Here is a 16,163-nt window from a genome sequence, read left to right on the forward strand (position 1 = left end):
GGTATGGGTCCCGTTCTTTATGTGAACGTTGTTCTAAATGTATTTAAATCCCACGGTAGACACAAAAAGCTTGAACGTTAAACTCTTTGCAGGTTTTGCTCTGAAAAAGAGAAACTGAAACAGCAGCTTAGAGCATTTCAAAATTAAATTTCCTGTTATAGAGTGACAACCTTTTAAAAAAACAAACCTGCATGCAGTATTCACAAAGCAGGAATAGTTTCACCTGAAGCTATAACTGGATTTATCGTGTAGTTTTTTCCTCTCTCCTCAAAACAAAACAAAAAACCCCAATTAAATAATTATCAGTATAAAGTAAAAAGTGCTACTTTGGACATTTGGATCAACAAATATGAGCAGGATTTCTCCCAAAATGCATCTTCCAGACAACATTTATACAAGAGAAAATTGAGATTATATTTAAATTTCTTTGACCTGAAAAAACATTTGTGATTTGTGTCGTCTTTGACAAGAAAACAACAACATTTTAATAATAATTATAATAAAGTCAGATATTTACATTTAAATCGCCAACATGCAAAAATAAACAAAGGCCAAGATCTTTTCAGTATAGTTTGTGCTTTATTAGGTGAACAAAACCATCAAAATATATAAACGTGCATGATTGTTAAAGAAACAGGGACACAGAGGCTTAACTGGGTGTGGGAGTTCCAATCTGAGGTAGAACGGGGGCAAAGGAAAACCTCTCAGAGATACAGAAGAGAAAAAGATAGAGAAGCGGTGACCGCTAAGATAAGTATATAGCTTGGAACGTTCCATCAAATAGCAAAACACAATCATGAATATCGTCAAATCCAGTAAACAGACGAAAAAAGGTTTGGAGATTAGTTTGTTTTAATTAACCCCTCTCTTAACGCTCCTCTTTAAAAGTATCTTCAGGAACGACTAAAACTAAACTGTATTCAGCGGTGAAGGGCGCCTGTGAGCTTTTAAATATAGAATAGTCTCATTTATGTACAATTTTTGTGATTACCAAGAAGACTTGCAGTTATTTAAGATTGTTGATTACAGCTAAATACAAAATATATCACTCAATATGTGTCTAGTATATATTTTTACATTTGTGGAACATCTCGATTGTTCCACAGGTTCCTCTCTGCCTTCTTTATTCAGCTCCTGACTCATGGACGCCTGTAAACAGCCTCCCCATACAAGCCAGTGCAGTAATATCCTCATTATTTATTTGACTCCTGCTGCTCCCCGAGCTGTTTTAGAGCCAACAGAAGGGAAGGAACATCCCAGCCCTGTGTTCTGTCGGGTCAAAACCAAAACCTGACCGGAAGGTCCTTCAGTTCAGAAGTGTTCCATAAAGCTGGGCTTTTGTCAGACTGTCCTTCCTGGTAAGTCCCAGTGTACCAAACTGTTGTTTGTACGGGGATGGAGGGTTTGGGGTAGATGGTGATGAAGGACCCACTTGTGCGGGGAAGTCATGCATCTCTGCTTGGTAGTGCTGCAGCTCTGCAGCCATCTCAAGGGACCTTTGATGAAGAGACTCTGTGGAGCTGTTGGGGCTTGGGTCTACGTATTCTGTGCTCTGGCCGCCGGCTGCAACGTTGCCCTCTCTGTCTTTGGAGCTTCCTGAGTGGTAGAGGCTGTGCTCTGACCCTTGGCTGCCTTCAGCTTGATATAAGTGGGCTTGGCTGTGCGCCTGCCGCAGACCTGGGCTGCATTCGGGGCTGGCACCAACCCACACTGCATCCATAGCACCCGCTGCATGATGGTAGTAGTCTGCGCCCTCCTGGAAGCTGCTGTACAGCGGCCCCAGCCGAATCTTGGCAGGGCGGACAGAGAAGTGCTGCTCTGAGAAGCTGTAAGGTGAGGCTCGGCCGGGGCTGCGGTAGCTGTGGGCGCTCAAGTCCTCAACACTGAGCTGTCTCCATCGACCAATCAGCTCCTCCTCTTCTGGGGCCAACGTGCTGCCTCTGCGGCTATCTCCATAGGCAACACTCGGGGAGGAAGATGGGGGGAGCGGCTCATAGGGCTCGCTGAAACAGGAGGACATGGTGCGGCTGTAAACCGGTGAGCTGCCATTCTGGTGATGGCTTAGCTCAGTCTGCTGGAAAGGATGAGTGTTGGCAAAGCTTCCTGGACTGCCCCCATCCCAAGATGTGTCGCTTCCTCTTTCATAGTCTCCTGCATCTCTCCAGTCCATGTACAGGGAGTGATGCTGGGGAGAGGATGCTGCGCTGCTGGGTGGACCATTCCCTTTGTCTTCAGAGCCCCCTCCACTAAAACTGGAATAAGAACTGGAACCTCCACCCACTGTGGCGGGAAATTTAGCAAAATGCTCCTGGGAATAGGTAGCTCTCATACCCCCTGAATCGTCCTCTGGGGTGCTGTCGGTGGAATTCTGGGGACCGTACAGCATCGTCCTCTGGCCATGAAGATCCATGCTGGGCCTCCTCTCCCTCTGACGGTCATCAGGACAGTAGAGGGCTGTGTCGCTACTGTACAGGTCAGATTTGTAGGCCGCACGGAGCCCCAGCCTATCACCAGGACCTAATCTCTCCAAAATAAAAGCATGTTCCTGGGGTGGAGGGCTAGGTGACCGAGAGGCTTTACTGCTGCTGCAGGCTTCATCTGGATTCTCAAGCACTTTGGAGATGAGGGACCCTTGGACAGAGTCTGGGTAGCTGTGGCAGAGAGGAGACTCTTCCAGGTGCATGGATAGTCGCTCCTGAACATCAGCGGGCAGCTAAATATCAGGGAAACAAAGAAGGCGGGAAGAACAAGTGAGATAAATTTAAAGAGTAAAAATACTGCATATTTTACACTGAGGTTTTCAACACAAGCCTTAATTAATGGATGGTGAACTGTAGATCGGACACTTTACCCTTCATTGCACTATTGAACACTCCCTGAAGTGATTCTAACTAAAACCTGTCAGACTGTGAATGTTAAAGACTTTCATCTGAAAAACAATTAAAGCTAGAGCGGATCGACAGAGTTTAGGCTCATCTGTGTCCGGTTACAAGCTGCCAGTTTGATAGAAGTGTTCAAGTTAAAGTTCTATGAGTTGTCACACCCCTGGGAGGGGAAAATTTGTTCTTCGCATTTGACCCATCCCCTGGGGGAGCTGTGAGTTACAGACACAGCTGCGCTTGGGAACTATTTGGTGGTTTAGCCCCCTCCAATCCAACCCCTAAAAGACCCACTCCAATGAAAGCGGTGTTTTTAACACGTTCTTGTGGCATTTTTCTGATGATGCAGGATCTTCTAGTCTTACGATAGACACTCTAAGGCCACTAAATTGATCAAAAAGAGTTTTCCAGTATTTTATTTTACATCAACCAATTGAGCCCACTGTTCCCTCAACAACAGCATTTAAAGAATATGAAGCAATCGACTAATCGACTGATGTGCAACTGTGGTTCATCTTACAAATACATGAATTGAACTCAATGTGGTCAAAGGGAAATCCTCTCTGGTACTTAAAGCTACGTTTAGGTAATCATGATGTGGAAATGCTTATTCATGTTGGAAGAACAAGAATACCTTTACTTCCGAGCCAGCAACCACTTTTTTTTCTCCAGGGTATTTTTTCAATAAAGATTTTAGAGATCTTTGTGTTTTTGTCTAATTTAAACACCGTCTTGGAGAGTTTGGCCATAAATCTTTGGCACTCAGAGTTTTGCAACAAGTCTGTCTTCAAGCATGATCCATAGTGGCTGTGAGTGTTTCACAAGGTGAGCCAGAACTTCTGGTTTGGCTTGATGTCCAAAGCTTTTCTCCGTTTTCTGAAAACAAGTGTTACCTGCTTTAACCTATTTCACTAACTATTTTCTCAGGTTTGTCTTTGTGAAGCATTTAAATGGAATTTTCCCCATCAGCGGCACTATCCTTCCAAATATGTCATTGATTTCCAAGAACATGCATTTACGTGCCTGGAGAGGACAAATTGAGTTTACAACTGCTATAAAAAAATACGTCCCTTTCTTTCGCAGAAAACTCAAAGCGTGAGGACATACAGTTGCTATGGAAGCAAAAAAAAAAATCTTTTTTGAGAATTTCTCAGAATAAAAGCTTACATCTTCGATCTGCACCTCTCCATAGAAACTAGGAATAGTTTAGCTGCTGTACGTCATCATCAGGAATCTGGTCAGTTGTTGCGTATTAGCGATGAGAGTCAAGGCAATTGAAAGTTTAGTTGGCTCTGTTGGTAATGCTGGAGAAAAGACGAGCACGTGTGGATCAGTTTCCGTGCTCGCATTCTTTGGTTCTTTCAAGAAAGAGGATTTCTGTGTGCTGATCGGAAATGCAAGCTGAGTCACTTCATGGCTTCTCTGTGTTTGTTGTGCAGCAGAGCAAAAAGCACTAAAGTGCGCTCCTTAAAAATGCAGCAGCACAGTTTATCAATACACATCTGATTAGATTTCACCCACAGGAGCTGCAGATCAGTGAAAGCACAAGGAGTGCATGCATAGCCTCAGATCTTCAACATGTTTAGGAGCTTTCCTAATGTCATCCTGAGTAATGCACGTTTTCCTTGTAGGAATGTTATGCAACCAAATGCATTTCAGCAATATAGATAATACCCAGAGAGGCATCCTTTAACCTTGTGGACACTGGCCAGCTCGATTGTCCCATGGACAAGGAGCACGGCTGATGCTGCGGAAAAGTGGAGCCAAGCCTGTCCAGTGTTAAAACACTCATCAATACCCACATGAATCCTTTTCACAAGCAACAGCAGCAGAGTATGATGAGGTTGCAGAGTTTTTCCCATCTGCATTTTTGCCGCACGATGTAGTTTTATCTTCACCGTCCTTCGCCTCACAATGTGCCTTGAAGAAATTTTCCTGCTGACTTGCACTTAACCATTGTCACATTATTACATGATGACCAAACCTGGTGCAGTGTGATTACTTGCTGGCTTAACAACACTGACTGTCAGGAGCAAAAAATAAATAAATAAGTGAGATCTACAGCACAGTCTGTGCCTCAGTTGTAAAGCCAGGAAACAGAATCAAACACGAAAAGATTTTGGTCTCACTCCTGCAATCTGCTGCGAGCCCTCCGTTTAAATTATGAACGATATAATCAAAATGCCAAACTATTATATCTTATAGACCAGGAGTCTGCAACCTTTAACACCAAAAGAGCCATTTGGAGCAGTTTATTTCTGACCAAAACTCAGCTAGAGAAAATGTCTCACCTTTAGAAAAATATACTTAATTTATTGTGAACACCAAGCCATAGTTTTCTAAATGAAGCTTTTAAACATTTACAATAATTGAAATATGTCAGGGTTATATTTAACTATTTAAACTTTTTCTTAATTTTGAAAGCAGAACAAGTTCTTTTCAAAATAAAATAACACACCCTGTGTCAAAAAAAGATCCTGCTGCAGAACATTTAATTTAAAAAATGTAAATAAATAAAAATGTAAGAAATTCAAACATGGAATATTCTATCTGGTGTACCTGTATCCTTTTTCTCCTTTTACTACAAATATTTATAAAAATGACAACATTGGAGTAGAATCCAATTTTAAAAATACATATATCTTCTTATCTAATAATACATTACTGACAATAAATGTCAGTACTGATATGTAAATATTCAATATAGCATTTTGCATAATAAGCCAAAGAGCCACAATGGGGGGATACAAGAGCAGCATGTAGTTTTCTCAGGATGCAGACCACTGTTTTAGACAAAATGCCCACTTATTGCACTCTAATTTAAAATACCAGTTAAGTCTATGGTCTTATTCTCCTGGAGAAACATTAATTATCAAACTAGCAAGCGGCTTTGATCTTTCTGCTACATCTACTTTCCTCCTGCAGTGACCTCCAGTTTCCATCACCCTGCCAAGTTTTCCCTCTTATCTTTTCTGGCTCATAAAGGGCAACGTGACATTGTGAGACTGGCGTGACAGAAAATCCTTCATCCAAAATAACACTCCCTTTCTCAAAAAAAAAAAAATCACCCTGTTCTTATTTTTCCTTTGCATCAAATCTCTTATAGAATGCAAACTTACATGCATAAAATTCAAGTGAAAAGTTCTGATGCAAGCTTGAAAGAATGTGTTTACCTCAGACAGCTGGGCTCCGTAGAGTGACTTGTTGCACTGCAGCAACTGAGCCGCCAGGTTGCAATCCTTTCTGTACATGTCCTGCAGGGTTGCAAGTGGGACAATAAAGAGGAAAATGATATTGCTTAGAATTTGCTTTTTTATCCACCAACAACAACTAAAACTTTTCCAAGTCCATTTCAAATGTGGGAAACAATCTTCTGGTATTTGAAGTAATGAGCATTTTTAAATAATAATAATTTCTTCACGTTTGCAAATCAGGACTAAATCACATAAAAGAAAGGGTTTTAATCAATAATATTTTAGCTTTGTCGCTCCAAAAACCAACGAATTAGCTTTTTTTTTACATTATGATGAATTTATTATTGCTATTATTAGTAATTTTGATTTTTTTATCTCAAGAGGATATGCAAACATAAGAAATTCTATTCTTTGCAGACGTGAACATGAGCAGCAGTATGGTTGCATGCAGAGAAAGAGAACCACAGATGCACCATTTGTTTTGAGTGACCTTCTAGACAAGTATAGAGAGGGAGAAGATGCATTGCATCACTGTAGAAAGTCACCAACAGATGAATTACTTTTTGCAAATTTAAAATATAAATTTTAATTAAATTCTTAGGACATTAGATGAATGCCAACCAATTTTGTTTTTGCAAGAGTTTGTTGATGGGATGAACTACTAGCTGTTTCATTGTATCCAGTTCACACTGGATTCACCAGGATTTGTTAAAAAAAACACAATAATTTTAATCTTTTATTAAAGTACCCTTCTGTTCTCAGACCAGGCATGGTCATGATAAAAGAACACGATTTGTTGGGTTCTGAAGTAGTTTAACAAAACATGGTTTTAGCTTACGTTGTCCTCTTGCAGCTTTTCGATGGTGAGTTTCGCCTCCATCAGGTGGTTGTTGAGAACGATGATCTCTCTGCTTAGAGCTCGTTTTTCATCATCGTGATGCTGCGACTGACAACAGAAGACCACCACTTACATTTCAGTTGAGTCGATATTTTCACAGAATTTAAGTTTTTTTGATGCTTCTTCTTATCTAAGCTCCGTCTTCAGTCTACATGATGTTTTTACAAAGTACTAAAATATTTCTTGTCTGAATTCATAAGTACATACCATATGGAAACACATATGGCAACTTATTATTTCTGCAGCATGTGTCCTTTGTTTAAAGAAACGTCTGCGTGTGTGGTTGTGTATGTTAGGCTTTCAGATAGGTGTGATCACTAACTTCACTCTCAGCACTTTTTCTGCCAGAGAAAAAGACACAAATACCCTTTTGTTTGTATTAATCATGTATTTTCAATTCAGTGCATGTGTGTGCCAGGGTGAGTGTTAGAGGCAGAGATCCTTTTTTTGTTAGAAAGGTTCCATGTAGTAAAATCATTTAAAATAAACTCGGTCATTCCAGAAGTTTAGTTAAACAAACCTCTTTTTCTCTAAAAGGTGAAATAATGTATTATTGTTGTTCTGGTTGTAAAAGCAAACCCTTCTGAGGCTAATTACTGTCACAAACTGGGTTATGAGAAACCCAAATTCAGGGGATGGACTCATGAACAAACTTGACTTAGTGAAAAAACTAAACCAGTCATAAAACCAAAAACAGACACCCCAAGGATCTTGGAAATGCCTTAATTACATGTACCTACAGAGCTTTTTGGAGAGTTGTAGAGAGGGGAGGCGACATAGTACAGATTTGTCTTGCAGTTCCATTGTGGCTAGTGCGGTCACCTTAAATGCAATGTACCATTGTCGTATGTGTGATAAGTTTATCGAAAAGTATTTGTTAAGATTATGCAAGTTACATGCACCTATGACGTACGGGTGATTCTGTTTGATGCTCTAACGCCACACTCTAATCGGTAGTAAGGTGCGAGTACTGGACCCTTACTAACTGCACACAAATGCAGTGCACACGGGGCGAGTAGTGGATACATAAGTACCGGTAGGATGCCTGTAGAATCCCACACAAGCTACACTGTCTAATTTGTTAATTTCTAACAGTCAGGCTGCTTGCACGAAGCACGCATTTATCACTTGAACAGAGCTAATGGGCTGCTTGCACAGTGCGCAGATTTCAGGTGGGTTGAAAAAAGGAAAAATCACCACGACACGCCTGCATCACTCCTACTAACTGCTTACTTAGCCTGACATGTTGTAGAAGTGTTTGCCATGACCTGTTGCCCACATTATCCCCATGGATAAAAACGTGCTAAAACATTTTTCCTCTTCAGGCTCACGGAGTGACCTATGATCTTAAAATTTTGTGCAGGCCACCTGCGTGACTCATAGAGAATTGCCCATTTTTCACTCGCAGACAGCCCGTATCCACCCGCAGTTGTGAAAAGGGATGGGTACCGAGCCCTGGTATTAAACGAGCCCCGGGGCAACATTCTTCAAGGCCACAGTATCGGTAAGATCTGACCTCAACGGTTCTGCTATCATCACTGGAGAATTCGCATTTTCTTTGTGTCCCACAAGATATAAACGTTATCTGCCATATTTAACCCACCAAGTTAGTCAATTGTCCATTAATTAATGATGATATTAATTTAGCTATTCTCGCTGAAGAGGAGAAGTCTGTCTGGCCATTTATGTGCATGGGGGGCGGAGCTGTTGTTCCGACAGTACGCGGCGCGCGCGTAAAATTAATTGAATCTGTGCTGGAGCACCCCGACTATCATGTCAACCTGCTGCTATGATGACCGTATTTTGCGCTCTCTGTATAGAACATACTGGAGGGGCGCGGGAAAAAACAACTCGCTGCTGCAGAGGATGTGAACAGGTGAACAGGTAGAGAGGAAAAGCAGGTAGAGAGGCGGGGGAGGGGCTTTGGCTACAATGAGATGAAAACACGGGCGTCAGATATAGGCTACATTCACACCGCAGGCTGAAACGACCCAATTCCGGTTTTGAGTTCGAATTCCGAGTACTCTTTTGCGCATGAAGGTCACTTCTGGGTCATTTCACGGTCACACAGGAGATCACAAATGTTCGCATTTAATTGGAAATATGAACGGCCTTCCAAAAAAATCTGATTTTTTCAAAAAATCGGAATTGAGCATTAAGCCCTGCAGTGTGAATGTAGCCATAGACGCAGCTTTCACTGCGGGAGTTGAAGCAGAGACTTTCTCTGGGATGATCTTATGAACTCAAACATTTATTTAATTTGTTTTATATTTGCATCATGACAGCAATATGTCAAAACATTGCTGTTTATTTTTCTTTAAATAATTTCTTTTTTCATGCATTTTACCTTTCAAGTTGGAAAAATGTATAAAGTAAAATGTTTTGTTAAAAAAACAGTGATGCATAACGAGGAAATAAAACACTTTATGTTCTTAATTTGTTATTTATTTATTTTTTTACTCAAAAAGTATCGATAAGAGTATCGTTAAAATACCGGATCAATAAGCACTATCAATGAGAGTAGTATTACTGTTAAAACCTTAACTATACCCATCCCTAGTATTGACTAAGGCATAAAACATGAGAAGCACATGAGAACCAAAAAGGTGGCAAAGCAGAAGATCTGAAACTAAAAGACACCAAAAAGAATCAAAAAGACACTAAAAATCCAGGCTCTTTTTGATAGATAAAGGACAGACACAGAAAGAAAAACATACAATTAAATCAATAAATACTTTAGTTCCGTGTGGTGACAGACAGTGCACGAGCTCGTACAGTCACAGCTCCCCTTAACACCTTTCATTGCAGCACAGCTGAAAACACAGGGACCTAGAGAACCACCCAGCCAGTGGATTCAGGAGCGTGCCATGACAGACTGGCTTATAGCTTGCAACATATAGATTCTCCAAGCAGTGATGAAAGATGAAGCACCCACAATCCACCTGGGCTTCATTCCACCAAAACAACAGATTAAACAGAGTAACAAATGTTTTTTCTTTCTTCAAGACATTTGGGGTTTATGTGTTAACCGGTCATTAAAGCTGAAATGACAGCAAAACTGCAAGTATGAATAGCTTTGACTAAACTGGAGAAAAATACTTCGTTTTGCAACTAATAAAATGTGAAAAATCCTTTTAAGGAGTCCATGTCTTTTCATGCACAGTAGCTATAATCTGAACTATTTTTTTTTCTTTAAACACCAGTTGAAAAAAATGCAGTGCATCAACAGACACTTGTGTTTATCTGCCTTGTAATTACATTTCTGCACTTGTGCAGGGCTCAGGGGTCAGATAGGTTTGTGGCACCTCTGGAGTAAACAAGCTTCACGATAGCAGAGAGACTTACTCAGCACCTCCTTCCCCCTCCAGGAGGATCTATATGACATGAATCCATAAACGCTGATGACAACACCTCTCTGGGAAAAAAAAAGCTCTCAGCATTTTTTCTAAAAATGTTTTTCACTCAGTCTGACCTTCAGCGGCTTATCATCTGTACCTGCTGCATTCATAGCGACAGCAATGACTGTTATCTTGTGCTGTAACAAACCCATTTAATAAGCATTTCTATTGTTCTCCGGCAGACTAATTAATTGTATCTTTCTTTGGACAAAAGCAAAGTCTGACTAAAAAAAGGGCGCTGATCGGAGGAACAAGGCTTTCGCTGTCTCTCTGCCACATGGAAGGAGGACAACCAGTTTTAATAAGCCATAATTAATGTCACTGGCACAAACAGCAGGAGATTCATTTCCAGTCCAAGTCTTCTGTACTCTCTCCACACCCTCCGACATGCTCAAAAGCTTGTCTTCCTTCAGCAGGATTTGTTTGACTGAGTACATCACGCCCTTACAGATGCACAGGCTTTGAGACAGACAAGTTCAGGCTCTTACGTCTCTGTTGATCTTCTCCTCCAGATCTTGGTTGATCCTCTGCAGGGCAGAGTAGCCGCTCTGTATTCTAAAAAAAAAAAAAAAAACATGATAAACAATGTTGCTCATTCTCTTAGAACGCTTGTGTAATCGCACAAAACCCACTGTAAAACTGAGAAGTCTTAAAAAGGAACGTCCCCCAGCTCGGTAACATCAAAGCTGAATCCCTTGACTTGCTTTTGTCCCAAATGAGTCGCTTATCAAACGAACGTAATGACAAGTTCACAGCTTATTCCATTATGGATACCCCATTAATATAATTTCCTCCATTCTACCATCTGACGAGTTTTCTCAGTTAAATCTAAGGGATCAAAAGAGAAAAAAAGCCTTTTTTTTCTGTCTTCAGTTTTTCTATCATAATATTCCTTTTATGCTTTTCTGTTCTTATTTGCCAGAATCTCACCAAGGATTCAAACCTAAATTCACTCAGAAAACAATTTAAGTTCTGTTCAATCTGATGAAACAATAAGCTTGGGAAATCTTTATTTTGCAGTAATTTATTATGTAAATTCATACAGAATTGATTATAAAATGTTTTCCGTTGATACTTTCTCTTGTCGATCCACAAATGTCTTTTGTTAGGATGCATCTGTTTTTGTTATCTAAACTAGACAATTATAAAATTTCAGGTTTATTTCTGCAAAAAATCTAAAGAAGTGAAATTGTTTTTTAGTTCCAACGAAGAGGTTTTGACATTTGGCAGAAGAGGAAGGAGGTCATTTGGCCAATTATAAAGCAGAGGTGACAAGATTTATCAAGCAGGTAATCTTTATATTTGGCTCTGTTTGGTTATAAATCTGCCTAAACATCCACCTTGGTGGCGATTGTATTTTTTGTGTTTTTTATATGTTCTTGTGGCACTTTTTCTGATGATGGAGGACATATTAAATAGAAAATGAATCTCAAAATTCAATTTCTGAGTCTCTCTTCATTCAAATAATCAGGAGCAGACAAAAAAAATTCCATTTGAAAAAGAGCTTATTAGTGACATGGAAAAAAACGTTCTTTGCTCGGCTCCATTCTGATGCATCCACTAGTGTCATTTACCTTTTTCTTGTCTGAACTAGCATCTGGCTTAAAACTGTGTGGAAGAATAGCTCCGATGTTGCTTGCTATTGTTGTTGAGCCGGAAATGTAAGGTTAGGGGGTGTTAGGGGCTGTAAGCTAGTGTGTAAACAGAGAGCTCTCAACAACAAAGAGAGAAGGGGGGGAGGGTGCTCCGCGCCGACAGTCCCACCCACAGCTCTGAGGCAAATAACTAATGCTGCTCTGTAAAAACTATGTCCTACAAAACAACACTGTTGTTTTTATTTTGGTACAAAAAAACCAACAACGGCTTAATTATATTTAAAAGACCACTAGGATTACTTTAAAAAAGCTCAAAAGATTATCATTTTGTGCCAATTTATTTTCTTTTGTGACAGTTTTCTCCTTTCAAACTCATTTAAAGAGGCAGACAAATGTCCAAACTCCTCCTGCTCTTCTACATCAGAAGAGCCTCGTCGCCTCCCATACTGACCTGCGCAGCTTATCTGTGAACTTGTCCAGCTCCTCCTGGGCCCGGCGCAGCTCTGTCTCCAGGTACTGTCGCGTAGAGTCAAACTCACCCTGCAGCAACTCCAGCTTATGTGTTGTGTAGGACAGCCTCTTCCGCAGGTCCTCCTTCTGCTCCAGCAAAGAGCTACACAGATGCATAAAATCGAGAGTATGAAGTACAGGATTTAAAAAAAAAAAAAACGATTTCCACATGTGTTTATCTAAATTAGTTTTTTAGGGTCTACACTTCATTTTAGGAGGCATGAAGCTGCGCTGAGAGCATCACAGCAATGCAATTAAAAAAATGGGGGAAGTTATGTATCAAAGCGCTTTGGGAAAGAAAAGGGCAGAATAAAATCCAAAATCTGCATGCCGCAGTAATCATGGATACATAGGTTTTTAAGTATGTAGACCTTTGAGCTAGAATCCTTTTCAGTAATAAACAGATAACCAGTCCCTACCAGGCCTGGTTCTACAGAATAAAAAGGGGCTGTAATCCGGGGTCTGAAATGACCTAATGAACTTTAATACATCATATGAAAAGATTCTAAAGCCTCAGATTTACAAAACGTTTTCAACATGTTATTTAGTAAGGAAAGCACAATGATGTTTATTTTTAGAGGATGTGCATTACCTGAACCTTACAAAATGGCAAGTGTGAGTGGCAAAAGAGGAAATGTCGGTTGCTGTGATGGATTTGAATGAGCATGGCTTGGCTTAATGGGCCTTGTATTGACGGACAGATGGAGGAAGGAAAGTAATGACTCTATCTGCGGCTAGATAACAGCACAAAATGGATGAAGATGTGGTCAGGACGCTCCTTTCATTTTCTCCATTTGTCTCTTTTCTCTCTCTTAACAGGATCATGGGCTGCATGAGGCCAGACAAAAAAAAAAAAAAAAAAGAAGTTGGCCAGGTTCCTCTTTACTTTTCTTAAACAAAAAGGCAGCGCTGCTCATTTCATTAGCAGGCAGGATCGTTTTCACAGATGAAGTGGACCATGTCTCGTTTTAATATATACATTTCTCTGCCCTTTAGTCTGAATTCTGAGCTGCATATTCATGAATCCGAGCTCATTCAGTTTGGCTGAACCCGTCTTTAAAATAAAAACAGGGAGTTCATAAACTGATCTTTTAAAATAATAGTGCGCTCCATGGGCTTAAAAGTATGAGCATTTTTATAAAGGTAACCTTATAATGCAGAACCAATTTTATTTAATACAATTTGGAAACATAAAGTCTTGAATAACTTGTTTAAAACTAAGAAAAATTGGATACTGGCGCCCACTGATGCTCTCTTTTGCTATTACCTAAGTTGAAACCAATGCAACTTTACTACTTGGCGCTATTGATTGAATTTGATCCAAAGAACACCATGAACGCATGGTTATTATGATTGTTCTTACGGTTCATCTTTTAGATTCTGACAAATTATGGAAAGAAATCTGAACATTCAGCCATCAAGTTACAACCCCCTAACGATAGCATTCTCCGTAATCAAACAGTGGAATTAAGAAAATAAAGCAGCTGGGATGCTTTGTTTTCAACAGAGTTTACTACCTGAGATTTAAGGTTTGAAAGATTAACTAAACCCATTTTCAAATGATACGTGTTTTAAAAAATATATATTTCCAGGCTTTTTTACCCCAGTAAAATTTAGGAACAATCATCATAACTGAATTTAGTAAAATTACATTTTAATTTTTATGGTTCTACTTTGGTGTTATTCATTAAAGACCCCCTTTAATGAATATTGCGTTTTTCTGTGTTTTTTTTAAAATGTTCTTATGTCCTTTTTCTGATGATGGAGGACATTCTGAAAATGTCTTCATTCAAATTGTGAAAAGAGCTTAATTGTGATGTATATAATACCCTAAGCGGGAAACGAGTTCCCTGGCTTACTCTTCAATGGGGAGAGGAAGGGGGGCGGGGTTGATCCATGTCAATCCCTTTCTACGACAACTCAGAATTGAATTTCTAATGAACTACTGCCACTCTGCATAAACTATGTCTTAGATAACAACACAGGTTTTGTTTTTTGTTTTTTTTTTTGGCTAAAAACGGCATAATCATAATTAAAAGACCGCTGGGGACGCTTTGGGAATAGATCAAAAGATGATCAAAATGGGACTTTAACCACAGGAATTATGAAAATAAAGCTGCAGGGCTCTGAACTACTATTTAAGTTACAAAAACCTACAGTAACTAAACTAATTTTAAGTGTTCCACACGGAGCACAGATTTGGAGTAGCTCACACAATAATTACCATGATGATGCATCATTTTTAAATTCCAATGAAAATTTTAGAATATATACAGTTTTTGAATTTTGTAAAATTGGATCTTAATTTGTAAGTAAAAAAACAAACAATCTTTTTAACTAAAGTTTTCTTTTTTCTTTACCTGAGAACCTGCCTGGAGTCTGCAGCAAATGCAGATTTTAGACTGATTTGCAGTAAAAAGATGTTAAACTGCTCATCCTGACAGAATAACACTTCCAAGGTTGACATTAGGCAAGAAAGGGAGGCAAACTTTTGAACATTTTTGTGTTCATATAAAAGCTGCTGCATGCGAGTGTAAACTACCTGCCCACAAAGTGTTTCAACGACTATCTCCACAGACCGCCTGACACTTGATTTCTGCATTACGCAGCACTGCACCACCGCCTCTCTTCATTTTGATGGGCAGGCACTCGCAAAGGAATACAGGCGTTTGTTGTTTGCTGCTGCATGACTTTACGTGAAGTAGCTCCAGGGAGAGGAAAAAAAAATCTCCCATTAGTGACCTCCGGTGAGAAGAGGAGCTGAGTAGGATGTTATGAGTGTTTTGATTCTGGTGAGATGAGATGACGAGGCAGCATGACTTCTGGCTGGACCAGGCTGCTGTACCTCAGCTGGGTGACCAGAGGAGACACCTCGTGGGAGGATGAACAGGTAGATGGATACGAAGATGAATAAAGGATAGTGCAAAAATTCATTCTTACCTCTTTTTGGGATGTTTGCTGCCATTTCGGGGGACTTTTAAGGCAGTTTTGCCAATGTATATCTTTTTCATGGTTTGTCTGTGTTCCTTCCCTCTCATGTATTTATAGGGCGTGACCACAGGAAGCTGGCATGTATGTTAGCTTTCCAAAGGAGACCAGTTAAAAGTGGCCTATAGAATTACCTAGTGCTCTATCTGTGTTGACCCTGCCAAACAAAGCAAAACAGAGAGGTTGGCAGCTATTAAAAACTACTCTTAAGCAGCGATTCTGTCTGAAGGACAAATGTTGATGCTGCAAACATTTATGCAATTATAATGATTTTAGTGACTGAATTCCCCAAAATGTTTCCCTTGGAAGGAGAACAAAAGCCAAAACAGCAAAAAATCCTTTATCCACTTAAGTGAACAAGTAATTTTTTGAGAGTTGACTTTCCTCATATATAATCCACCTCTTTATTTAAGCTTTTTGACTCATTTTCTTTGATACAATAAAAATTTGGAGGACGATTTAGAAGAAAAGAAGAAAACATTTCAGATTTTGAACTTAACTTTGCATAAATTAGATTTAATTCCAAACAAAAATGCTAAAACATTACTAAACTGAAACCCCCAAGCTAGCAAAGTTAACAAAATAATTAAAAAGAAAAACGTTTTGGGAAAACTTCTTTGGGTGAGGTAACAGAGGAAGAGCCTTTGACTGCAAAATATAAGAAAGCTGCATTTAACAGACAAAAACCAGGAGACTCTACT

The 16,163-nt window shown here is 39.7% G+C and overlaps 1 protein-coding gene across 5 annotated transcripts in view; it reads right to left on the reverse strand.

Moving 5' to 3' along the window:
* Positions 1-557: 557 nt before the first annotated feature.
* The window catches only part of LOC101162970 (brain-enriched guanylate kinase-associated protein), a 28,864-nt gene continuing 13,258 nt past the window's right edge, over positions 558-16,163 (reverse strand). For 3 of the 5 annotated variants that reach the window (XM_011491536.3, XM_011491535.2, XM_020714462.1), the window contains exons 2-7: positions 15,415-15,619; positions 12,416-12,577; positions 10,858-10,924; positions 6,912-7,019; positions 6,053-6,133; positions 558-2,713 (exon numbers count right to left, since the gene is read on the reverse strand). In XM_011491536.3, coding sequence (XP_011489838.1) covers positions 1,307-2,713; positions 6,053-6,133; positions 6,912-7,019; positions 10,858-10,924; positions 12,416-12,577; positions 15,415-15,512 — 1,923 coding nt within the window. In that variant the 5' untranslated portion in view covers positions 15,513-15,619 and the 3' untranslated portion in view covers positions 558-1,306. The remainder of the gene's footprint in view (positions 2,714-6,052; positions 6,134-6,911; positions 7,020-10,857; positions 10,925-12,415; positions 12,578-15,414; positions 15,620-16,163) is intronic. The other 2 variants (XM_020714461.1, XM_011491537.2) reach the window with 1 other exon arrangement.

Source organism: Oryzias latipes, chromosome 24 (genome assembly GCF_002234675.1).
Source record: "Oryzias latipes chromosome 24, ASM223467v1".
Taxonomy (NCBI): Eukaryota; Metazoa; Chordata; class Actinopteri; order Beloniformes; family Adrianichthyidae; genus Oryzias; species Oryzias latipes.